Here is a 25,945-nt window from a genome sequence, read left to right as displayed (position 1 = left end):
TTGCAGTAAGTTAAATTATCAATAATGATGAAACTTTAAGCAAAAAAGTTTATTAGTGGGCAATATTCACAACTACTATCCTACTTTGTTTACAAACTCTGTAAGAGAAAATCCTATGATCATAGGATTACACTACAAGAAATTTATTGCTACATGGCCCTTGAGTTCTACAAGTCTACAATCCAAGCCAGATCCTCCATAATGCAGCTGGAGGAACATATCAATTTCCCCAAAATAGCTGGAATATATTTCTGCTCGCAGATCCGTTGACTTTGCCATTAGTCTGCGTCCTCAGCATCTCTTCTTGAGCAGAAATGTCTCCTTCCTTCATGCAAAACAATGTAGGGATAGAAGTCATAGACTGGTCACAGTATATAAATCAATAGTACAGGTAATTGAAGCATGACATCTATACTTCAGAGCAAAAGGATTGTTCCATGTAGGCTACACAATAATTTCAATTTAACCTCTTAAAAAAATTGGCATATTAAAGGAAAAATGTAAATACTTTTCTCTAATCATTAGAGAAAATATGTAATAATAATTTAGAATATTGACAATATTGGACCCATTGTCAATTGACAAGAAAGAGTCAGAAACATACTTCTTTTTTGCTAGTTTGGGAATATTTTGGAAGTTAATTGCAACCCATAGAGTACTAAAAGTAAGCCATAAATAAAGGTCATACAGGAGATGAAGATCTTACAAGAACAGAGTATGCACAAACAAGGGATAGAACGGTTGGATATAAATTTAGAACTGCCATGGCAACCTCCTCTGTCACCTGAGGGACCTGCAAATATTTGAAGATCCAAAACGGCAAGTAATTTTGTAAAAAATGTAAATGATAATAACATGGACTGATTATACTAAGGATATATCATAGATTCCACAGAGATACATGCTTGTTTCTAAACATTAAACATAAAAGTTAAGAAAATGTTCGAATTTCTGGGAAACAAGTTAATACCTGCATGAGTTGTATGGCGAATACATCACTAATTGTCATCTTATCCAAATCTTCGCACCTCTTAATAAAGTCACCAAAAGTACAGACATTGAGGCTATCTTGTCTGTCATTAACATTCAGAAGACTGTAGTAATTAGATATTTCTCGAGTTAAATAACCATATTTCCTGAGAGTATCTCCCAAGCCCTTCGTTCGTTGTACATCGAATCCCTCTAAAATCTCTGTTGTGAAACAACTGCACAAATTTGAATAATTCTTGCACGATTATGTTATTGATTAGTCTGAACTTCGAACGGAATAAATTTGATCTGAAGACACTTCATGATAGCACTAGTAAGAAAAACACCTAAGAGAACAGTATAATTAATACCAAAGAGGGCATACATGATACATATACATATATATATATATATATACACATATATATATATATATATATATATATATATTGGGTCATGTTCCTCTTGAAAAATGAAAACCCTTAGCCTAAGAACCCTTAGCCCTTTTCTAGTATTAATTAGGATTCTGCAGCAGAATTGCACATGCAAAAAATGTCGTGTTTATGTATTATATTTTAAAATGATTTTTGAACACACACAACGATGCAAAAAACATGTATTTAGATTTAGATCCTGAAAGTCTATTTAAAATTTAGGGTTCTACAGCAGAACACTATGGTTCTAAGTAACTATTTTAAGGATTGGTTCTCTCTTGAGCGCAACCCTATATATTTATATATATATATACGAGAAAAATGGGTCTGAGGGTAACCTCGGGTAAATACCCTGAGGTTATAAGATACTCAGTACAAATATCGAATGGCAATGCACTATCTTTTTCTTAACCTCAGGTACTTCTATAGGTCACCCTCAGGGGCAACAAGCTCTCTATATATATATCAATGTGAGCAAATTATTTGCAAACTTTCAACAATTTCCAAGCTTTTACAAGATACCAATTTAAGTCAATATATCAATTTTTCAGTTACTTCTTAACACATATCTGACTTGCGGCCAAATATATATATAATAGTGATATTAATATAGGAGATATAAACGAAGCAATATGATGACAAACACGGTGAGGAGCTTAGGAATTGTCTTACGCTGTTTTTAGGCTTTCAGCAGCTTCAGAAAAATTTAGATCACCTTCGACTACATAGATCATCTTCTTGAGTCCACATCTCTTGATTGAATAATAAACATCAGAAACGAAATACAGTAAATTGTATCATACAAATATCAGTATAACATTAGCAAGAACATGAAAAGCTACAGTTTTATTATTATAATAGAAGGTCAAGACAACAAGTGCAACCTCCTCAGAATTATTGTAAAACACTTCATGAAAGCAATAAAATGTTAGACACAACATGAGCCTTGACTCGAGAAAATTATTGTAGAACACTTGATGAAAGCAATAACATGTTAGACACAACAATTAGTAACATTTAGATAGTGAACCATGTACAGAACCTAAAAAGAATCATACCAAAAGCCGCACTTTTTGATCTCTATAACGATTATCCCTGATTGAGCTTCGCAAGTCATCAACCTTTTTCCGCTCAACTATAAAATCAAGAACATACTCAGAACGAAAACGTTTATGGCGCGCGACCCAGATGGCATCTCCAACAGGAAGCCTTCTAACCTAGAGAAGGATTAAAATGAATAACAGAAGAATAATACTAAAAGAAATAGGAAAACATTGTATCGAATTGTGCATGTTTACATGGAAGGTGGATATAGTTTAGTTGCTAATTGATATATAAGTGATTTGCAAGATTAAAAATTAACAAAAACTATTATGTTGCATTGTAGTACCACCACCACACCTTGACAAAGTCTAATAAACCTAAGTTGATGTTAGGGCCAATATGTCTCAGTGGGGTTCACGCAGAATTTAGAACTTTATATGGCTCTATAAACCATTCAATGCTTACCTCTATTTCAATATTAAATTCTTGTGAGATGTTCTCAATGATTTGTCTACATTTTGACCTGGAAAACAAAAAATAATTAGCATTTTGCGATAGTTGATATATCATATATATATACACACATTTTTTTCGGAAGTACAATATCATGAAACTTGAGCACTGTGTGCAAACGAACTTTAATCAATATAAATTTTTCAGTAATAATGAGCAGAGTATATCAAAACTAAAAGTTAATTACCCTTGCATGGTGAATTTTTCACGGTCATCCAAGATCAAAATTACATTGTATGCATCCTTAAATGCTTCTCCGAAGGACAAAGGTGGTACTGTTAGAACATTTGATTCAAATTGCCGCCCATCTCTATGCTGCTTAAGCACTTGGCTATCCTATGATATCCATAAATAAATAGTTCAACTAATCAATATCCAGCAATAATTCCTCAAACAAGAGGAAGATAATTTCCAAAATCTAAGACTGAAAGAATGAGGTCAGAAACTTGTAACTTTTCAGATGCACATGCTTGAAGCGATAGGAATGCTAAAGGTTAAATTATGCTCCAACCGATAATTAATGTTAGATACACAGTCTATCTTAAAGCTTTAGTCTGAAAAAACAAACACTAAAGGCCAGAATTGAGTCAAAGACTTCCCTCTCTTGGCAGTAATGTCAAATACACAATCTTATAAAAGTCTCCTACTACTACGTTCAAAGTTTGTTAGATTTTTATTTTTATTTTGTTAAATCTAGGTTTTCACTTTATAAATTGCAGACATACAGTTGTTGAGAAACCCCTCATCGACGAGTCTATTTGCGAAGAGCCCGTGGGAGATTTTGACTTTGGGAAACAGAATTCACCCGCAGCAACAGAACCGGATGATGTATTATTCTTTATAGCGCCTACTTGACCTGAATATTCAACAAGTACTGATACCAAAATATTAGATACCCAATTTACTTTCAACCATTAAGAAATAAATGTAAAGCGAATATTACCGTCTTTAATATAAGAATCACTTGGCAATGGACGACGGTTACACTCCAGATTATTTTGAAACTTCAAACTTGAACCATACACCTCAGTTTCTCTAAGACGGCATAAAACAGCTGGCCAGAGGGAAGCGATGTTCTTGTTCGGTGATGATTTCTGGACATCCGAATATGCAAGAAGAATCTTTTCTTTGCTATACCCCATACTCAAAAACTACAAGAATTGGAAATGTTATAATTTATATACTCTCTTTTTTTGACAGGAGGAAAAGATTTTACTTGAATCAGATGATTACCAACAAAATTCAAGGACAAGACACATAAAAGTTACATGCATGCATGTATGTTCAATATAAATATCATAGCATTATCACATATTCCTGTAATATTCAGGAACACAAAAAGCAAAACAGTTTCACGATATACAAAGAGAAAATAAAGCGATCAAACACGTACTTGTAAATTTGGTTAAAGAAAAGAAAAGAAGTTCGATGTGTCTGTATGGGCATGTGAGGGAGAGGTGTGTGTTTGTGTTTGTGTTTGTGTGTGTGTGTGCGCACGCATGTGTGCCCGTGCGTGTGTGTGTGTGTGTGAGAGAGAGAGAGAGAGAGCGGGAGAGAGATCTTCTTAAACATATATGATAAATCAAACAGGAAACGGAATATAATAGCAAGCAAAATGATGCATATTTGCTTTGAACAATGGATAGAATAGACTAATTACTAACAAAACATGATCTCTGAGAAGTAAAAAGGGGGAATAAAATAACAGTAGAAGAGGGAACAACTTGTAGCCACACGGCATTAATTCACCTGCCTCCATCAAAATTGCAAGTTTTCAAGATCTAATAAAACATATAACTTATGGATGTTGAGGAAGGATTGTGTGGAAGAATATAGTTCTTGATTAGATATTTTAAGATGTGCTAAGATACCCTTAAGTTATCATCGCATAAATGAGTATAATATCCCTAACATAATTAGCATAAAACTTCAGAATTAGGCTGAAAACTACTAATACCGCTTGTTTGCTACACATGATATATGCTATATGGATACAGCTAAAGCTAAAAGAATGTACTTATAGTGACAGGATAATCATAAAAATAAAATCCACATAAGTGCCTTCCCTATAAAAATTGTAATGCAATGATCAAACGGATCATCAGTTCATGAGATGCATATAACATTACATTTTTTTCAGTTTATGTGATGCCTGCCTATGTTCCTTCTTAATTACTTGAAATGAAAAATATTGGAGAAGATGAATTTGGTAAATAAACATTCTTCTAAGGGAGAATTTCAACTGGCTTAAGGAGGTGACGAATGAAAATCAGTGAAATTGGCTACAACTTATGAGATTCTTTCTCCCGAGGCAATGATGTGACTACTTCATATCACGACACCCTAATATAGGGTGACACATAATATCTAGCTTCCAGGCTCATAAACTTGAATACATTATATCATACCCTATTAAGAGATTCAAGTGGAACTTCAACTGAGTTCTTATGCACTGTTGATACATGAGGTAGCCTACTATCTTGAACTGACTCGATGTAAGAAATCTCCTGATCCGTCGAATGGCTTTCATCTAAATCCAAAGATCTTTCCACTGTAGAGGAACTGGTGGCCAACCCTGATCTTGAAAGACATTCACGTGCTGCCTTTTTGCCTTCTTCAGTGAGCATATACCTGCGCTAATAGTTATCAAACACGCACATGCGTGACTCGAACTGATACATATGGTATTACTAAGGCTGCAGATGAGAATAACAAATTTGTTGTGACCAAGTTTTGGAAAAGAAAAATAATTTGAACAAAAATAAGGTGACCTTTTAATCAACGAGACGTAAAGTAATTTGTCCCAACAGCCAAAAAGAAAATGAAACAGAAATTGTAAAATGAAATGGCAAACATACTTTGCAGGGCAGCTTGATTTGACGACCAGACCTTTTGTAACCAATGTCTTCATGCAGCTCCATCCACTGTACCACTCCCTAGGGGAGCTTCCAAATTGTCTAGGTTTCCCTGCTCCCTTTTCTGGCCTAGATGTATAACATTTTCATTTAAAAAATAACTTATTATTCTATCCGGCAAAGAAACATTAGAAATATAAATGAAAACGAAGAGTATTTATGACATGCATGATTGGGGCACGAGACAGTCCACTTGCTTCTGCAGCATCAATTAGCTCCGGTTTACGCATATAATCAACACCAGAAGCAGTTCCCCTGCCATCAAAACATTTACGCCTCGTACAATCAATTTTAAATCATCTTAACACAGCAGACCACAAATAAATTTAAAATATTGAGGGATAAAAAGAAATATTGTGTGGGATAATTAGCTGACCTGTAAAGTGTAATTAACAAAGCGTAGGCTACTGAATTTTTTTGAGGCATGTAGCGCCTAATTCTCTTATTCTCCTTTCCTATTTTTGCAGAAGTAATATCACATAAAAGATAACAACAGATTCATAATTTCAAGGTAAAGACAAACAAGAGAACCATTATGGCATTATAGACTATGGTACCTTTCTTTGTCATATCTTCATTTTCAGAAGCACAAGAATCAGTGTCGAAAAAGTCTTGCACGAGCCTTATTATCCATTTTCCAACACCCCTACACATGAATAAATTGGATCAATTACATTCCTCTTAAGAAAGAGGATTCCTAATTTTCATTTTTATTGATAATAAAATATGAAATATATACCAATACTCCAGAACACAGCTCCAAAGCCAAATTTTATTTTTAAAATTTTATCTTCATTTGCACAAAAAAACTCAGAAGCACATGACAGAGAGTTTTTTAATGTTTTTGTGTTTCTTTTCTATTCTTCAACAAAAAAAACCTGGAGAGAAACATCCAAACTGATACAAACAATCGAAATCACATACAGCCACAAAATTAACATTAATTCAATACTCAATTTACTCCACAACCAGAGTCCCATGAACTCGGTCTTTCAATAGTAAACATCTAAACTCTAAAATCCTCCAATGTACATTCTAGTATTCTACCGTAAATTCCTCTAATGACTCGGGTTTTCAAAGGACCAGTAGTTCATCCCAATACAAGAACTCAGCATCCACCTTCATTTCACAAACCAAATATTCTAAAACAAGTAAAGATCACTTCTTTCTCTATCTCTCATCTTCAATGACAGTGTCTCTAGTATATTTGTGTTGTAAATATACTAGTGTCTCTAGTATATTTACAACACAAATATACTAGAGACACTGTCACTAACACAAAATAAACAATTAAATGCTTAGCAAAAAAAATATAAACAATTAAAAAAAGGAAAATTCAAGAAACTTACTTAATTTTCGACAATTCCTTGAGATTTGTGATGTGGGTCTTGGAGTTACAGATACTAGAGTAAGCTTTGTGCAGAGTCTTGTCAAGATTGTCTGAAATCCCTTTTGGAGAATCCACAATTTCTTGCCTTTTCTTCAACAAATGATCACCCAGTTGCTCATTTTCCGTGCACGCACATTGTCTTCGAATATCCATATGGGTGTTTTTGGATTGAAAAATGTAATGGGGTTGTGTTAAATTGTGAACGGAGAATCAGATGAATTGATTTTCAATTGGGGTTTACTGGAATTGGGGCTTGTTTGTTTCAAGTTTTGAATTGCCCGACAAATAGCGGCAGTTTAACGAGGAAAGGCTCAAACTTAAAAGACCTCTTTTTTGTGTAGTAATCCCTCCGTCCCAAATTAACCGTCCAATTTGACTTTTTGGTGGTCAACTCAACTTTGATTGAAAAATATGTATATTAAATAATTGAATAAAATTATGAAATATATATCATTAAAAAGATTATCAAATCTATTTTAGAATATATTTTTCAGTTTTGTAAAATTGTAAAAGAACAATTTTTAATTTTCGGTAAAAGTTGAGTCAAATTGACAATCAAAAAGTCAAACTGGACAGTTAATTTGGGACGGAGGGAGTAATATTTATGATTATAATAATATTTTTTCATATGATTATATTTTGAAGGGATATTTGTAAAATTATATTTCAAAATTTTAAATTTTGTTTAGAAATTGTGAATATTAAATTTTTTTACGAAATAAAAAAAATCGAAGATTACTATTCTCAAAGCAGCTATGAGATGTCTGAAAAAAGACAGATGAGGTATATTCGCAATATTTCTAATAAAAACCAACACTTTTAGTTTTTCAGTCAAGAACAACGGAGAGTTGACTTTTATTGTTTTAACTCGCTTCGCAATGTACAATATAGACAAATATTACATGCTACTACTGTTTCTATAATAGTCGCAAAACTTTTCTATTGGACGATGCAAACCTGAATTTTGTTTTAAAGGGTCATCGAAATTCTACTGGTCTTCACCGTGTAATGATCGGAGCTCAAAAACCCACATTCACACCAGATTAAAATTCACTTTTTTGTTGATGAAACAGTATTAATGGAAGACAAGAAAGCAAACATAATATCCATTTCTTTGGTCATCCTACTCATCCTTGTTATTGCCATTGCTCGTGTTTCTCTCAAGCTTTCCAACTCATTTTATCTCATAGCTGGTGCAGATATTGCAGCCATTCTTGCAATCATAGCTTTCATTTTCATCCGAAAACGCCTGAATCATCGAAGAGAGCTTGTCGAAAATCGACTAGTCTCTGAAGGCAGAGAACTCCGGATTGAATATAGCTTCTTGAGGAAAGTTGCCGGCGTGCCAACAAAATTCAGGTACAATGAGCTCGAGGAGGCCACGGATGGGTTTCAATCACTGGTAGGCCGAGGCGCCTCGGCCTCGGTTTTTAAAGGCATTTTAAGCGATGGCACTGCGGTTGCAGTTAAGAGAATGGAAGGAAATGAACGCGGTGAAAAGGATTTTAGATCAGAAGTTGCGGCGATTGCTAGTGTGCAACATGTTAATCTTGTGCATTTGCTTGGCTATTGTACTGTGCAAACGGGTCCAAGGTTTCTTGTTTATGAATTTATTCCGAAAGGGTCGTTAGATAAATGGATATTTCCTCAGCAAGGTAGCGGAAGCTGCAGGAGTTATGATCAATTAGGTGGATGTCTTTCTTGGGATTTGAGATATGGAGTGGCTCTTGATGTGGCCAAGGCTCTGTCTTATCTGCATCATGATTGTAGGTCTCGGATTCTGCATCTTGATGTGAAGCCGGAGAATATACTTCTGGATGATTGTTTTCGCGCTTTTGTGTCAGATTTTGGATTGTCAAAGCTGATGGGAAAAAATGAGAGCAGGATTATAACTACTATCAGAGGGACTAAAGGGTATTTGGCTCCAGAATGGCTATTGGAGTTTGGAGTTTCCGAGAAGTCTGATATTTATAGCTATGGAATGGTACTTCTGGAGATTATTGGAGGGCGGAGAAATATATGTAGGATTGAGGAGCCTGATCATGATAACTCCAAGAGAACGTTTCAGTATTTTCCAAAAATTGTTACTCAGAAGCTGAAAGAGGGTAAGATTCTAGAAGTGGTTGATAAGAGACTGATTGAAAAGGGGGAAATTATTGATGAGAGACAGGTGAGAAGACTGGTTTGCATAGCATTATGGTGTATACAAGAGAAGGCCAGGCTAAGGCCAAGTATGACAGAAGTTCTTGAATTGCTTGAAGGTCGTAAAGATATAGAAGATCCACCGGAGACCCAAATGCTGGTTGTGGATTTGTTGTCAATAGATGAAGAGCCGATTCGCGGTCATCAAAGAGCAAGGATTGCTGAACTAGCTTCACCTCAAGTGAGCAGTAAACGGTTTTCTTCCAGCAGATACTCATTTTCCAGCTGCGTGTCGATGATTTCAGGCAGGTGATGCTGCAATGTTTAGCATCATCTTGTTCTTGTAAATGATCTTTACGGAACTAAAGGTTACATAACTTTCTCAAATCTCAAGTTTTTGGTATTGTATATTTAATTTCAAAGCCACATTCCCGTTTTGATGTATATTAACTAATACTGCAGTAGTGATTATGTTGTACAAGTTATCTATGTATTTCAGTTTTCAATTGTTTATGGGTTGATGATTCAGGCGAAACTAATACTAATCAACTACAAATCCCGTTTTTAACAAGGTTTGAACTCTCAGCATCTTGTAAAAGGAGCGACGCAAACCCAGAGATGCCGGCAAAATATGTCACATAACTAACTAAATTTTAATGCCACTAGGGAGAGAAATTGACAAAGCACGCTGCTTCCAGTGAAGATCCAAAACACAGTGAAAGAGTTGGAGTAAATTAAGAAAAGAAACTACCATGTCATGCGGTTTTAAATACTCCCTCCGTCCCACAATACATGTCCCTTTGACTTTTTTTCACGTAATTTGAGGTGCAAATAAAACATATGTCTATATATTATTTTTCAAATTTTCTTTTTCTGAATAAAAATATGGATGTTATATTTTAATTCAGAAAAAGAAAATTTGAAAAATAATGTATAGAAGTATGTTTTATTTGCACATCAAATTACGTGCAAAAAGTCAAAGAGACATGTATTGTGGGACGGAGGGTGTAAAAGTTGGTGTAGTAGTTCATCCCAATACAAGAACTCAGCATCCACCTTCATTTCACAAACCAAATATTCTAAAACAAGTAAAGATCACTTCTTTCTCTATCTCTCATCTTCAATGACAGTGTCTCTAGTATATTTGTGTTGTAAATATACTAGTGTCTCTAGTATATTTACAACACAAATATACTAGAGACACTGTCACTAACACAAAATAAACAATTAAATGCTTAGCAAAAAAAATATAAACAATTAAAAAAAGGAAAATTCAAGAAACTTACTTAATTTTCGACAATTCCTTGAGATTTGTGATGTGGGTCTTGGAGTTACAGATACTAGAGTAAGCTTTGTGCAGAGTCTTGTCAAGATTGTCTGAAATCCCTTTTGGAGAATCCACAATTTCTTGCCTTTTCTTCAACAAATGATCACCCAGTTGCTCATTTTCCGTGCACGCACATTGTCTTCGAATATCCATATGGGTGTTTTTGGATTGAAAAATGTAATGGGGTTGTGTTAAATTGTGAACGGAGAATCAGATGAATTGATTTTCAATTGGGGTTTACTGGAATTGGGGCTTGTTTGTTTCAAGTTTTGAATTGCCCGACAAATAGCGGCAGTTTAACGAGGAAAGGCTCAAACTTAAAAGACCTCTTTTTTGTGTAGTAATCCCTCCGTCCCAAATTAACCGTCCAATTTGACTTTTTGGTGGTCAACTCAACTTTGATTGAAAAATATGTATATTAAATAATTGAATAAAATTATGAAATATATATCATTAAAAAGATTATCAAATCTATTTTAGAATATATTTTTCAGTTTTGTAAAATTGTAAAAGAACAATTTTTAATTTTCGGTAAAAGTTGAGTCAAATTGACAATCAAAAAGTCAAACTGGACAGTTAATTTGGGACGGAGGGAGTAATATTTATGATTATAATAATATTTTTTCATATGATTATATTTTGAAGGGATATTTGTAAAATTATATTTCAAAATTTTAAATTTTGTTTAGAAATTGTGAATATTAAATTTTTTTACGAAATAAAAAAAATCGAAGATTACTATTCTCAAAGCAGCTATGAGATGTCTGAAAAAAGACAGATGAGGTATATTCGCAATATTTCTAATAAAAACCAACACTTTTAGTTTTTCAGTCAAGAACAACGGAGAGTTGACTTTTATTGTTTTAACTCGCTTCGCAATGTACAATATAGACAAATATTACATGCTACTACTGTTTCTATAATAGTCGCAAAACTTTTCTATTGGACGATGCAAACCTGAATTTTGTTTTAAAGGGTCATCGAAATTCTACTGGTCTTCACCGTGTAATGATCGGAGCTCAAAAACCCACATTCACACCAGATTAAAATTCACTTTTTTGTTGATGAAACAGTATTAATGGAAGACAAGAAAGCAAACATAATATCCATTTCTTTGGTCATCCTACTCATCCTTGTTATTGCCATTGCTCGTGTTTCTCTCAAGCTTTCCAACTCATTTTATCTCATAGCTGGTGCAGATATTGCAGCCATTCTTGCAATCATAGCTTTCATTTTCATCCGAAAACGCCTGAATCATCGAAGAGAGCTTGTCGAAAATCGACTAGTCTCTGAAGGCAGAGAACTCCGGATTGAATATAGCTTCTTGAGGAAAGTTGCCGGCGTGCCAACAAAATTCAGGTACAATGAGCTCGAGGAGGCCACGGATGGGTTTCAATCACTGGTAGGCCGAGGCGCCTCGGCCTCGGTTTTTAAAGGCATTTTAAGCGATGGCACTGCGGTTGCAGTTAAGAGAATGGAAGGAAATGAACGCGGTGAAAAGGATTTTAGATCAGAAGTTGCGGCGATTGCTAGTGTGCAACATGTTAATCTTGTGCATTTGCTTGGCTATTGTACTGTGCAAACGGGTCCAAGGTTTCTTGTTTATGAATTTATTCCGAAAGGGTCGTTAGATAAATGGATATTTCCTCAGCAAGGTAGCGGAAGCTGCAGGAGTTATGATCAATTAGGTGGATGTCTTTCTTGGGATTTGAGATATGGAGTGGCTCTTGATGTGGCCAAGGCTCTGTCTTATCTGCATCATGATTGTAGGTCTCGGATTCTGCATCTTGATGTGAAGCCGGAGAATATACTTCTGGATGATTGTTTTCGCGCTTTTGTGTCAGATTTTGGATTGTCAAAGCTGATGGGAAAAAATGAGAGCAGGATTATAACTACTATCAGAGGGACTAAAGGGTATTTGGCTCCAGAATGGCTATTGGAGTTTGGAGTTTCCGAGAAGTCTGATATTTATAGCTATGGAATGGTACTTCTGGAGATTATTGGAGGGCGGAGAAATATATGTAGGATTGAGGAGCCTGATCATGATAACTCCAAGAGAACGTTTCAGTATTTTCCAAAAATTGTTACTCAGAAGCTGAAAGAGGGTAAGATTCTAGAAGTGGTTGATAAGAGACTGATTGAAAAGGGGGAAATTATTGATGAGAGACAGGTGAGAAGACTGGTTTGCATAGCATTATGGTGTATACAAGAGAAGGCCAGGCTAAGGCCAAGTATGACAGAAGTTCTTGAATTGCTTGAAGGTCGTAAAGATATAGAAGATCCACCGGAGACCCAAATGCTGGTTGTGGATTTGTTGTCAATAGATGAAGAGCCGATTCGCGGTCATCAAAGAGCAAGGATTGCTGAACTAGCTTCACCTCAAGTGAGCAGTAAACGGTTTTCTTCCAGCAGATACTCATTTTCCAGCTGCGTGTCGATGATTTCAGGCAGGTGATGCTGCAATGTTTAGCATCATCTTGTTCTTGTAAATGATCTTTACGGAACTAAAGGTTACATAACTTTCTCAAATCTCAAGTTTTTGGTATTGTATATTTAATTTCAAAGCCACATTCCCGTTTTGATGTATATTAACTAATACTGCAGTAGTGATTATGTTGTACAAGTTATCTATGTATTTCAGTTTTCAATTGTTTATGGGTTGATGATTCAGGCGAAACTAATACTAATCAACTACAAATCCCGTTTTTAACAAGGTTTGAACTCTCAGCATCTTGTAAAAGGAGCGACGCAAACCCAGAGATGCCGGCAAAATATGTCACATAACTAACTAAATTTTAATGCCACTAGGGAGAGAAATTGACAAAGCACGCTGCTTCCAGTGAAGATCCAAAACACAGTGAAAGAGTTGGAGTAAATTAAGAAAAGAAACTACCATGTCATGCGGTTTTAAATACTCCCTCCGTCCCACAATACATGTCCCTTTGACTTTTTTTCACGTAATTTGAGGTGCAAATAAAACATATGTCTATATATTATTTTTCAAATTTTCTTTTTCTGAATAAAAATATGGATGTTATATTTTAATTCAGAAAAAGAAAATTTGAAAAATAATGTATAGAAGTATGTTTTATTTGCACATCAAATTACGTGCAAAAAGTCAAAGAGACATGTATTGTGGGACGGAGGGTGTAAAAGTTGGTGTAGTAGTTGTATATATGAATGTATCATGAGGAGTCTGGAACTTTGAGTTTTGACCCATTCCTTTTGGTGATAACAAGAACTTAAACATCCTGCATTTATTTCTTCGCCAAATGTTGGATTCTTTCCGTCTGCATGTATTTGTATATATCTTGTTGCTCTTATTTTTTCTTAGTTTTTGACAGATACAATAATGACAATTAACGAGCTTTATTAGAATTTTGAAGTTTGGTGAGCGGCATTCAAGAATCTACGTTGTTTCTGTATATTCGTTTCAGTTTGGACTTTGGAACGAGTCTAACCTTGGACAACTGATTCTGTCCCATTCCTGTCTTCTTATCGAAATTTTACTTTATTCAATCACAATTAATAAATTATATGTTACAAAAAAAATTACATTATTTTTCAAGAAATTTAATATATAATCAGTTATATTAATTTAGTTGTTGGAATCAATTTTCGGTTGGAAAATGTTCGTCTCGATGATCTGCAAAAAGAAAAATGCTGGGAATTGACCTCGATTCACCTTCGATGAAAATCAGTTAATAGCATATGTGATGTGAGTGTATAATCGGAGTGTTTTTTGTGTATAATATGAGTTGAATTGAATGAATATGTATTGATCCCTTTATTTGAATGAAATCCCAACTTCATATGTGTGGACGTTATGAACCCACTAGCTTTTTGCCCGTGCTTCGCACACGGAAATTCTAGATGTTCCATTTAATTGTTTAGTGCTTTCGATGGTGACGAAAATATATATCACAAACGGATATTAAGAGTTCTGTAAACACGTACCATAAGTTCCATAGATATGTATTGGTAAAAACTGAAGAACTAAAAAAACCCACAAAATACAATAAATGTCCCGTATTTTTTTCATACTCTATATTTTAATGACATGTTTGTTTTTTGATTTATAGTATTTTTTATCTTTTATATGTTGTTATATAAAATTTCATAAATTACTTTTAGTAAAATATAATTATAAAATCACTATTTTAAATATAAACTCTATCATATTTGTCAAGTCTCTCCAACCGTCAAACTCCGTTTTGAAAGTGTGCAAATCATGATTTGCACGCCTTTTCTTTTAGTTTTTTATTTACTAAAATAAAAGTGTGCAAATCATGAAAGATCTTGGTCAGTGTTTGTTCAAAATATTAAGATATGTTATTGAGAATTAGTTTCTGAGTTAACAATATAAAATTTTTATTTATATATTTATTAGGAAAGTTAATAAAATCTAAAATATATCATTTACATATATTTATATATAATCATTAAATAATAAATAATTATAATAATATTGTTAATGTCGATATCAAATACAGTCCAAATATCAAATTTTTATATCAATAAGTCTAATCTTATTATGCATTAGAAAATTTGAAAATCAATAAATCAATTACTATTATATATAAGAAAAATTGATTTTCATGTTCATATATGATTTTAAATATTTTTTCATTAAAAATCCAAACTGCGTAAAAAAAATATAAAATGTGATAATCTAATTTTGAACATTATTTATTAACATGAATTTGTTTATCGCCACACATTAAATAACACCAGTTGATATGCCCGCGCTTTTCGTTAATTCTAATTTTTAATTATAATCCCGTCAATTATTATTTTAAAATTTTATATATTAGAAAACGGTTGAATAGATATATTCTACAACCTTTAACATGAGATGACTTGTAAAACAAATAGACAACAGTGAAACATGAAGTAATATCATTACAGATATTGAAATGCAAGAATCCAAATGTTTAAGAAAAGAAATAGATGATTTACAAATCTTCGCAACCTTACATTCTAGCTGACTAAATGCACTGCTTATAATTGACCATTTCCTTCACAGTAGTCAGGCCTCATTTTGCCCTGTCAATGTGTTTACTCTGCTGAGCATTTTACTTCTGTCTATAGGTCCCAATGATTGAAATACTATATGCAGGGCATTAAACTTCCCAGGTGTCTTACTCTCATATGATTCATATGACTGATCTGTAATGCTCCCTGAAGTAATTTTCTCGAGCTTCACTGTTGTAGCCTTCATCACATTTGCTTGGGTATCAGCATCAGCGGAGACATTAGTGCGAGCTTCACCAGATTCCTTGCTTGGAGTTGGATCACCGAGACATACTTCATCAGTGATGATATTTGCCGGAGTCAAGTCGGAGGAATTCTTTGAAAGAGGATCTTCAGCGATCAAAATCTTCTCCCTCTCTTTATTATCCTCATTAGCATCTTCCGGGCACAATAAAGGACCCTGATGCTCTTCCTCATCAGACGGGTCTAAAGGTGAATCCCATGCTGGTCCTATAACAGAATCTTCTCTAGTTTAGAGTGTCTTTGAAATGAGCGCCTTGAGGAAGTTCATAACTCATACAACATACATCAATGCAGTTAATGGATCTGCCATCTGCAAACACAAACATCACAAGGATCCTTAAATAATGTATATGGACTATCCATGAAAAGGATTTAGGTTGGTTGTATTTAATTTCGGAATAAAAGAAGAATGTTATAGAATAGACGAACACTGCTCAATATCATTTAAATTCAAGACACACACACATATCTGTTTATTATTAGTTCATTTCTACATAAAACTTCAAATTCTCTGCTTTTCATAAGTTACATGCTAAAGTGTATTCTATTTTATATCAAGTACATTACATGCTAAAACAGAGAATGTCACCTCCCTACCGATGGCAAGTACATTACATATCTATACAGAGAATTACATAACAAAACTGATAAACAACACAACCTGCATGATATACTAATGAGACAAATTATATCACGCCAAGAGCAAGAAATATTGATCGCAAAACCTGTAATTTGAAAGTTGGGATTGGAATTTTCAGAAAATGTGTCTCTCGCTTGCATGTCAATGTCAAAGTAAGTTGGGATTGGAACACCTTCATGTACTTTTAATCATATATTTACTTCAGTTGAACCTCCTCCTCCAGCACCAACAACTTTTGTCCTAAATACATTATAAATATTTGAGCTTAATGAAATAATGTATGCAAAGAGCAACTCACATAAAGCTTGAGAAAGAGCAGCCCAGGGGCAAAAAGAACATGAGTAAAGAGCAACTCATTAATTATGGGTGACCATGAACATTCTCACATATTTTAAAATCCTAATCTGAGAACTCTCTCTTTTTTTTTTTTTTGCTAATACCCCCTTTAGAGTTAAGAAAAACCAAAATTTTCAATTAGCATATTCGTGATATTGATATATTGAGTCACATATCAATAATGACTTTGGGATTAGTAATGAACAAAGGATTAAGAACTTTAACATTTGAAACTCGAAACGATCGAAACTAACCACCGACAACATCATGCACAGATATACCATTATTATTAGCATATATTGAGTATGCAGTTGATTTAGTATGCTAATTATTTGAACAATAAGAATGCTAATAAGTTGAGCATAAAGATAAAAACAAATGAACATAAAGAGAAGAGAAAGATGTGAATTAAAAACTCCATACCTGAAATATTGCAGAATGCTACAACAGCAAAGCGAGGGAGATCATGTTTCTTCTCCTTCCATCCCTTTCTTTCTCTCATTAAGGTCCAAGCACTATCCTCTTCCGTCCGGATCTTGTGATCAAACAATAAGCAATTATCCATAGTTTAATTGACCTGTGGCATCCATTAACACCGAATAATATCTATACATGAACAAACACTAAGCCAGAATGCCACATTATACTGTATCATAGATTACCTCAGGAAAACAAAACATATAATATCTCATTGAAACATCAATCGCAAGAAAGCTCAGGGATACAAACACTTAAGACCGTGAATAATTTAGTGAAGAAAAAATATTGAGAAACAAACATGTATACCTGCTAATAGAATCTGATCGAGCACATATGTTCGAAGATATTTTGAATGCGGAAGTAAACTTCTTCATTGCAGCATTTTATCAAACAGTAAGATGGAATAATGTATATCAAATTATAAACGGAAGAAAATTTAGCAATCAACATTCATAATAATGATAATATTATTATATCATAAAGGAGGAGATGAAGTAGGTTGACAATTAATAATTTCTGCACCTTCGCTTTTCAACAATTCTGTAACTTCTCTTTTTCCCAGATTCATGATCCTGCAAAACAAAAACTTGAATAGGTAAAGGACGGTAATGAATCAATCGGATAATATCAGTATCAATGCGTTTAGGAAGAAGATGACCATAGATGTGAACTGTGGATTATATTGGAAGGCAGAAAACCAACCGGACATGTCGGTGAAGAAGCCCGCAGGGACCTGTGATTGATCAGAGAAGCCACCGGAATGTGCTGCAACCGACGATAAAAGTGAAAGGTATCAAATCAGGCCTCCATGAATCAAGAAATTTGAAATTCAAACTGATGAGAAGATAATAATCGTGTGAGGAGAGAAATCAGTTGAAACCCGCAAGGACATGGATAATCCATCATAAGCACCAAAAAAACTGAAATGGACATGGGTTTGACCCGTTTAGGGATGGATGATCCAAGGATAAGTAAAAAGTCTAAAGTGTACATAGAGGCTAATAGTAACTCAATTTCACGAAGGGCAGAATTAGTCATTTGGAAGAGGCTAATGCTAGCACAAATTTAGAATATATTGATTGATTGATTGATATTGATTGATAACCCAACATCTAGTCAATAACGGATAAAAAACTTAAACGGGTAAATTTCCTAACCTTTATCATGGACCATCACCTTAAGACCCTCTAACATTAATAAAGATATTTTTTGACTTAATTACCAAAAAAACTATATAACTATCATGTTTTTTTCAATTTAACCATAATAGTTTGCAGGATAATGCAAGTAACTTTAAAAAACTTTATTTTAAAAACCCAATCTCACTAGTTCATAACCATGATTAAGTTAAAATTAAGATGAGTGTCACATATATTATCAAGTTATTAATTAAATTATTTGGTACATGGGTTTTATTAATACTTTTACTGTCTCATTAAAGGTCAAAATCCTAATTCACAATCTACACAAACACATAGCGTACTAAAACTTATGTTCGAAGGCGACGATGTTAGTGTGATTATTTGAAACCACCGTCTATCAGGTACTATATATCGATTATTTTTCATGCGATTTATATTAATTTTTATCGAATTGATAATTTTATTTAAGAAAAAATAGATTTTTTCGCCACCAAACTTATTGTGTATTTAGAAACTTAGCACTAAACTATGATTTTTTTGTCACTGATGTTAGGTTCCGATTTTTTTTTGTCACTGATGTTAGATTCGGATTTGATTATTAACACTATATTATTCTTTTTAGCATTATTAAAATATTGTGGTAGTTTGCAATATTTTGGTGATCTGATAACGAGAGTTTGACACACATTTTAATACTTCTAAAAATTTTAATTTCATAAATTATTTTATTATTTTTTCTCAATAAAAGTTTATCATTTGAATTTTTATACAAAAAAAGAAAATGTAAATATAGCTGGTTTTTTATGTATGTATAATAAATTATATAAAATTTTAAAATTAAATTAAAAAAAATCAATGTCTTGTGTTGCATGTGACATAATTAACCTTGGTTAGAGATTCATTAAAATTGGGTTATGTCAAATTGATTTTGTATTACTTAGTTGCATTATTCTGCAACAAAAACAGTTTTATGGTTAAAATGAAAAAATCACATAAGTTTAATAGTTTTTTTGGTAATTAAGTCATAATTTTTTTCATGACAAGAAATGAGGAAATAGGGAATAGAAAAATTAAACCGAGTGAGTTCTATACAAGAATATGACTTGTGCCGTTGTGCGTATGTGAGTGTATGTTACATGGACAGGTGCATGAGGAAGGTCAGTCTCGTGGCTTTGCTGCGGTCAGCGCCTTTTGGATTTTGACTTTAATGTTAAGCATTTGCAATTCCATGAGCAACATGCGGTTTGAATATGTGAGATTGACATTGTCATGGTTGACAAACTTAGATCAATTTTAACACATGGATTCCTTACCACGATAGACATATTTTTCTTAATACTACTATGTTTATATGTGTTGCTATTCTCAATAATTATAATATATTTGATATTATATAATCATTTGTATTCACTTTTATTAATAATTCACACACACGTGTATATGCTTTCAAAAATAACAATTTAGGACTAATTTCTCATTTTTAGTTCATGCTATCTCAAAACTTGTAAACGGATTTTTCAAAATCCCTTCATCCCAAATATTTTGTTTTATTTGATTTTGCGGTCAACCAAACTTTAACTTTAGTTTATATTTTATTATTTTATAATTTACGAGACTTAAAAAGTACATTTTAAAATAGATAAAATATACGTTTTAGTGATATAATATATATATATATATATATATATATATATATATATATATATTTATATATATATGTATAATATTTTTTTTTGACGTAGAACCTGCAGCTGCTATCCTTTGGGTGCATACCGGATAAACTCACGAACTCACGTAATTGGTCAAATTTTGATCACAAAAAATCAAATAAAATAAAAAATTTGGACGAAGGGAGTATTTCTCATTGTAAATTCTAACAAGAGCTTATTTTATAGAATTAACTAAATTGATTAGCTATAATAGGTGATCATAATCATTATTTTATTTTAAATATAATAATTTATTATAATTTTAAATAATAATAAATAAAATATATCATCGGCTACCTGCTTATAGAAAACACGAGATTACACAAAATTTATTCCTGAATATTTAACACAAATTTTAGAAACATTTATTAAAAAAATTTAGTTTATCTTTTAGCTAAAAGAGTTGTTAAGGTTAGAATTGTTTTCAGCAAACTTTTTATTACTTGTCTTTTTTTCTATTTTTCTTTTTTGCCAAGTATTACTTGTCTTTTTTAAATAAAATAAAACGTTCAAAGCTAGAACCTCGACTATATATTTTATAAAAGTCATATTGTTAACAAATTAAAAAAATTTCATCGGATAAAAGAACATGATGGGCTGATGACCAAATGTGAGATAAATTTGGGCCGAACATACAAACCATGATGATTGATGGCCCATTTTCTCGTCCAAACCGTGTTGTACTTGTGTTGCCGCCCTCAAAACAACTTGTTCTGTGTTCTGTAATAATCCAACCAGGTATGTACGTATCTACCGCATCTATCTATTCTCTTCGCATCACTTACATACACGCATGATTGTGCATTCCTCTCTACATACTCTCCCGTGTTGTTTGCTGTCTGCTGTATGCCTAATTTTTCTTCTCACTACTTTCAATTGCTGTATCTATCTCTGTGTGTATATATCACTGAGCTTGAATTATACGAAATGGTTCTCTCTTTTTTTCAATTGAAAATGTAGATGTGTGTGAATTTGTTTGTTTGTTTAGAGTCTTTGATGTTAGTGATCATGTTTCTGCAGACTGAATTGTGTCAACATTATGATTACAATAAATATATTACTTCACATTTATGTTGGCATTTTGTTTTTGCAGGTAGGGTTGTTTTGAAGTGATTGCAACTTGGGGGATTGTAAAAGTATGAGTATGAGTGGAACTTCGATGGGTTAGTTGTGATTCTTTTTTCTTACTCAGCTTTATTATAATAATTCTGATTACGGATGATATGAATTTATGAATTCTGGTTGTGATGGCAAAAAAGATAATATTGATTTGTTTGGCCCGTTTATTTTCTGATTGTCATGAGGAGCCTAGCCAAAATGTTGTGGTTGGAATAGCAAAATTTATAGTTCTTCTTTAGGCTTTGTTTTCATGATTTTGTTCTTGTTTTTCTTTTCTTGAAATTTTAAAATTACAAGCCGACCCAATTTGCACAGTGTATTTTGCTTGCTCAGCAGCGACATGTTGATATGGGCGGCATAGATGTTGTGTGACCGATGTAATTGCCAAAATATACATTCTCCCCCCCCCCTCTCTCTCTCGCGCGCGCTCTCACTCTCTAGCTCTCGTGTGTGTGAACCCTATGCTCTTGAATCAGAAAATCTGTACATATAGCATCTCTTTCATACTATTTATCAATGACTGACTGTTAATGAAACAGGTGGAAGAACTGCTATGAGGGCCTTTGACTTTGGAAAAACGCATGTTGTCAAGCCAAAAGGCAAACACCAGGCCACTATTGTCTGGCTGCATGGCCTTGGAGATAATGGTTCTAGGTATTATACTAACTACTTATCCTTCATTATATAGCCCATTCTATTGTTTAGCTTATTCATTCTTCTCCCTTTGCCTCAGCTGGTCTCAACTCTTGGAAACACTTCCACTTCCCAATGTAAGGGTGGTATATTTTTTCTGTGTAAACAATTAATCTTTCATATGTAAAGATGTTGATGTGAATATTAGTTTGCTTAGCATCATGTGCTTTTCTATATTGTGTAGATTAAGTGGATCTGCCCAACGGCTCCGACTAGACCGGTTACTTTATTTGGTGGCTTTCCTTCAACTGCTTGTAAGTTGATGCTTTGAATCTTATATATATTGAATAGAAATGACAATGTTGCAATACATAGCTATGGTAAAGATAAGAACGATTGTTATGAATTAATACTTATTATTAGAGCTTATTACTTACAAACTCTTCACACAGAAAGAAGTAGAGTATGATCTTTTTGGTCCCTTGGGTAAATGTCATTAAAAAGGATAGAGAGTTGTATTATATCTGCGTACTGTAGTCACACACCTGTCTTGTAGCACAATACTTTTTTTGAGTTCCTTTCTATAGCAAATATAACTGCGCCAGAGAGGACATGATGATTGTATAGTAAAAATTGAAATGAAACATATGAGTGTAGATAAATGCAAATAAAATTTTGTATGTCTTTAAGAGAGAAGTATGGACTTACACAGGCAAACTCAATTGCGTAAATTTGTGGTGGTGTTCCTTCATCATCCTTTTCCTTTTTATTTCCCACGACTCGCTAAATAGCGATGGCAAACAATTTAAAGTTACGAATTTATATAGGGTGTGATGTGACTGAGCTTTCTGAAAACGCCAAGGATGATTTGGAAGGATTGGATGCTTCAGCAGCACATGTTGCAAGTTTGTTGTCTACTGAACCTGCTAATAGTAAGTTATCTCCGGGAGCCCAAATGAATTAATATATTTATACAATATACTGAGTAATTTATTTTTTATGTAATAATCTTTAGTCTGAGTCCCTAAATTGTTTAGATCTCCTAGGCTCTGATCCAATGGCCAAATAATTTTATGTCCAACGGTAGCATATGATTTTATTAATTATTTGTTCCACATCAAACATCTTAGCTTAAACTTGAAGCGTGAATATATTTTAAATAATTTTGCATCTATAAAGGAAAGGCTTGTGAATTTAATCTAATATGATCACTGAAAATGAGTGTGAATAGATTTGTAATCAAGTAAATCATCAAGAATAGCAAGTAGCATTTATATACTGCAGAAAAATATGCCAATTTTTTGGGATGCCCCTGCAAATATAGTTTTTTTTTGTGGGTCAGTGTATTCAACTATTCATAGCTAATAATATTTCTGGAGTTTCATAAACTTATTTCCATTTTCATTAATGTATATACTGCAGTTAAACTTGGCATTGGGGGCTTTAGTATGGGTGCAGGAACCTCCCTATACTCTGCAACTTGTTATACTCAAGGAAAATTTGGGAACGGGAACCCATACACTATCGATTTAAGTGCAGTTGTTGGACTCAGTGGCTGGCTTCCTTGTTCAAAGTCCGTTTTCTGTATGCATATTATTTTTCCACATGAACCTTAATTAGGATCCTTCAAGTCATTTACTATATGCTTCATCTAACTTTATTATGTATATTTGCCCTGCTGTGCTGATATAGGAACCTAAGTAACAAGGTAGAAGGTGATGAAGCTGCTAGACGTGCTGCATCCTTGCCCATCTTGCTCTGTCATGGTAAAGGTAAATGCATTTCTGATGTACTTGTGATGCAGATGGTCCTTAAAAGTTATGCTCTTCTTTATCTGTGTCTTTCCAAATATTTCCTTCTTTTTTTCTTTATAGAACTAGCAGAAGAAATATGTTCAAGAAAAACCACTGCATTCCTAAATTATTTTGAAACTACAGTATGATTAGGATATGAACATGAGATACACGTGGATGGTTTAGCCCAGCTTCCTAGTATACCAAATTTTTCCCATGTATCTACTTTTAGTTATTAATTACTGTTCTGTAATGTAGAGCTGTTGATTTAAACCGTTAAATGATTACATCCTCTCCTTTTGTCGCCTTCCTTTTTGGCGATAAAATTGGATTTTTCATAATCTGATTAAAGAGCCTCTTAATGTTGACATTTTATTTTCTTCCACCTTGTAAGTAAAATGCAATAACATATAATGAATTATTTATTAGTCAATGGGCCAATTCTAAATTATTTTAGATTTAATACTTTTTCCATACTGTTTAGTTTTCCAGATCTTCAGTGTATACTTCTTAGAAATGTATTCGACAGGAAGTCTACCGGACATATTAGTTTGATTGTTTGGAATTTGGAGTATCATATTTCGTTTATAATTACATAATTTGGTAGGAGTCAAAACATTACCTAAACAATTATATATGCTGTCAAATTGCTGAAGATAATTTTAACTTAAATCTTTCTAGACTTCAGTTTTACCCTATATAAATTCTAAACCATTTGGTTAGTTTGTCATTGTTTCGCTACTCGTATCCTACCTAAATAGGTATTACAAGCTACAATTCTGGTTTACTATTGATGCAGCTGATGAGGTAGTTCGGTTCAGATTTGGCGAGATGTCTTCGCAGCAATTAAGATCATGCGGCTTTCAGAATTGCACATTTAAAGCCTATTCAGCGTAAGTGACAATATATTACTTTCACACTATTATGTAAGTTGGACCCGCTGAGGGGTAACTTATATTTTGATAATATGCTCTCTCCCTCCCTCACTCCCTCCCTCTTCCCCTCTCCTCCCTCTCTAAAACATTTGGCTATATCATCTTGACAGCTTTTGTTTTGCCATGCAGACTTGGCCACTATACAATCCCTGAAGAGATGGATGATCTTTGCGCTTGGTTAACCTCAAAATTAGGACTTGAGGGCTAGGTAACTAGGCAATGGACTTTCAACTTGTTTTTGAAACCACCTATTCGAATATTAGCAGGAAGATCTAGGAGTGCAATTGTGCAAATCCAGTTTTCATCTTTATGTTCCATCTATGCTGTGTTTACTGTGATAATGTGATACATAAATAACTATATTTTTAATTGGTTCTCTTCCAACTATGAACAATTCATATTGAATGTATGAGCAAACTTGTAACATATAAGTGCAAATGAATTAAGAATGATAGATTGATTTTGGAATAATTTATAGAAATTCAAGCCAAACTAATACAAGTAGCTGCCTGCTGACAAATATATGTTGTGCTTTGATGGATTTTCATGTTCCTGATGCAAAAAATTGAATGAGAAACTATTTTTGCGCGGAAATCTGTTGCATGTAGTTATTCAAAATTTGTTTATGTTTCAATTCGGCTGTGGTAAAGTGCCCGAGTTCAAATTCTTGCTAGTAGCATAAATTGTTTAATTTGTACCAAAAAATATAAAAATTGTTTTATTTTTGATCTCCAGCCCAAAGTTCTGCAAAATGTTCCCATTGTTCCACTACAGTTCATGAAATAATCAGCATTAATCTACATATAAGAGGCGCAAGAAATCCTTTCTTCCTTTTCGAGCTTTACATCTCCAGATTGTGCTAAGAATTATGTTCATGCTTGGCATATGTGTTATAACTTATAAGTTATAAGAGTAACTGCGATTTTGCTGATGACAATCTTCGCCATGTTATATATTCCTGTGAACAGTGTTCTTGAGATCCCCGATTGATATCCAATTAATCTTAAAAAATATTTTACCGATTTACCGTATTGATTACACTCTAATTTGACTAAAAATTTCAAATAAATCTCAAGAAGTCATGAATCTGTACATCAATTGATTAGTTTTGATTTTCAATTTCTGCAACTCCATTGCTTAGTTCTGA

The 25,945-nt window shown here is 33.4% G+C and overlaps 4 protein-coding genes across 7 annotated transcripts; 3 read left to right on the top strand and 1 right to left on the bottom strand.

The window, feature by feature from the left end:
* Positions 1–28: 28 nt before the first annotated feature.
* On the bottom strand, positions 29–7,703 carry LOC108211391 (crossover junction endonuclease MUS81). Of its 3 annotated transcripts, none has more exons than XM_017382984.2 (15): positions 7,225–7,703; positions 6,433–6,521; positions 6,252–6,330; positions 6,044–6,130; positions 5,819–5,944; positions 5,369–5,591; positions 3,904–4,111; positions 3,686–3,834; positions 3,148–3,296; positions 2,913–2,970; positions 2,462–2,620; positions 2,076–2,155; positions 971–1,205; positions 707–793; positions 29–321 (listed from the first exon to the last, which is right to left on the bottom strand). In XM_017382984.2, the coding sequence occupies exons 1-15, from the start codon at positions 7,416–7,418 to the stop codon at positions 292–294; spliced, it is 1,953 nt and encodes a 650-aa protein (XP_017238473.1). In that variant the 5' UTR covers positions 7,419–7,703; the 3' UTR covers positions 29–291. The 3 variants fall into 3 exon arrangements, with proteins under 3 accessions (XP_017238473.1, XP_017238471.1, XP_017238472.1); XM_017382982.2 differs by having other exon boundaries at positions 29–325; positions 7,225–7,698; XM_017382983.2 differs by having other exon boundaries at positions 29–325; positions 3,686–3,816; positions 7,225–7,689.
* Positions 7,704–8,181: 478 nt separating this feature from the next.
* On the top strand, positions 8,182–9,920 carry LOC135151640 (probable receptor-like protein kinase At5g20050). Its single transcript, XM_064090554.1, has one exon. The coding sequence runs from the start codon at positions 8,344–8,346 to the stop codon at positions 9,718–9,720; it is 1,377 nt and encodes a 458-aa protein (XP_063946624.1). The 5' UTR covers positions 8,182–8,343; the 3' UTR covers positions 9,721–9,920.
* A 1,730-nt stretch (positions 9,921–11,650) lies between these two features.
* Positions 11,651–13,389, top strand: LOC108213335 (probable receptor-like protein kinase At5g20050). The gene has a single exon (XM_017385117.2). It carries the CDS (start codon positions 11,813–11,815, stop codon positions 13,187–13,189), a length of 1,377 nt encoding a protein of 458 aa, XP_017240606.1. The 5' UTR covers positions 11,651–11,812; the 3' UTR covers positions 13,190–13,389.
* Positions 13,390–20,985: 7,596 nt separating this feature from the next.
* Positions 20,986–25,207, top strand: LOC108211352 (uncharacterized). 2 transcript variants are annotated; one of them, XM_017382928.2, is made up of 10 exons: positions 20,986–21,056; positions 21,412–21,481; positions 21,977–22,091; positions 22,171–22,207; positions 22,315–22,384; positions 22,898–23,002; positions 23,493–23,643; positions 23,763–23,842; positions 24,663–24,756; positions 24,928–25,207. In XM_017382928.2, exons 2-10 carry the CDS (start codon positions 21,457–21,459, stop codon positions 25,004–25,006), a joined length of 756 nt encoding a protein of 251 aa, XP_017238417.1. In that variant the 5' UTR covers positions 20,986–21,056; positions 21,412–21,456; the 3' UTR covers positions 25,007–25,207. The 2 variants fall into 2 exon arrangements, with proteins under 2 accessions (XP_017238417.1, XP_017238416.1); XM_017382927.2 differs by lacking the exon at positions 20,986–21,056 and adding an exon at positions 21,059–21,162.
* Positions 25,208–25,945: the final 738 nt, after the last annotated feature.

This window comes from Daucus carota, chromosome 3 (genome assembly GCF_001625215.2).
Source record: "Daucus carota subsp. sativus chromosome 3, DH1 v3.0, whole genome shotgun sequence".
NCBI classification, from domain to species: domain Eukaryota; kingdom Viridiplantae; phylum Streptophyta; class Magnoliopsida; order Apiales; family Apiaceae; genus Daucus; species Daucus carota.
Note: the sequence above shows the minus strand (reverse complement) of the source record. Positions and strands in the feature narration are given on the sequence as shown.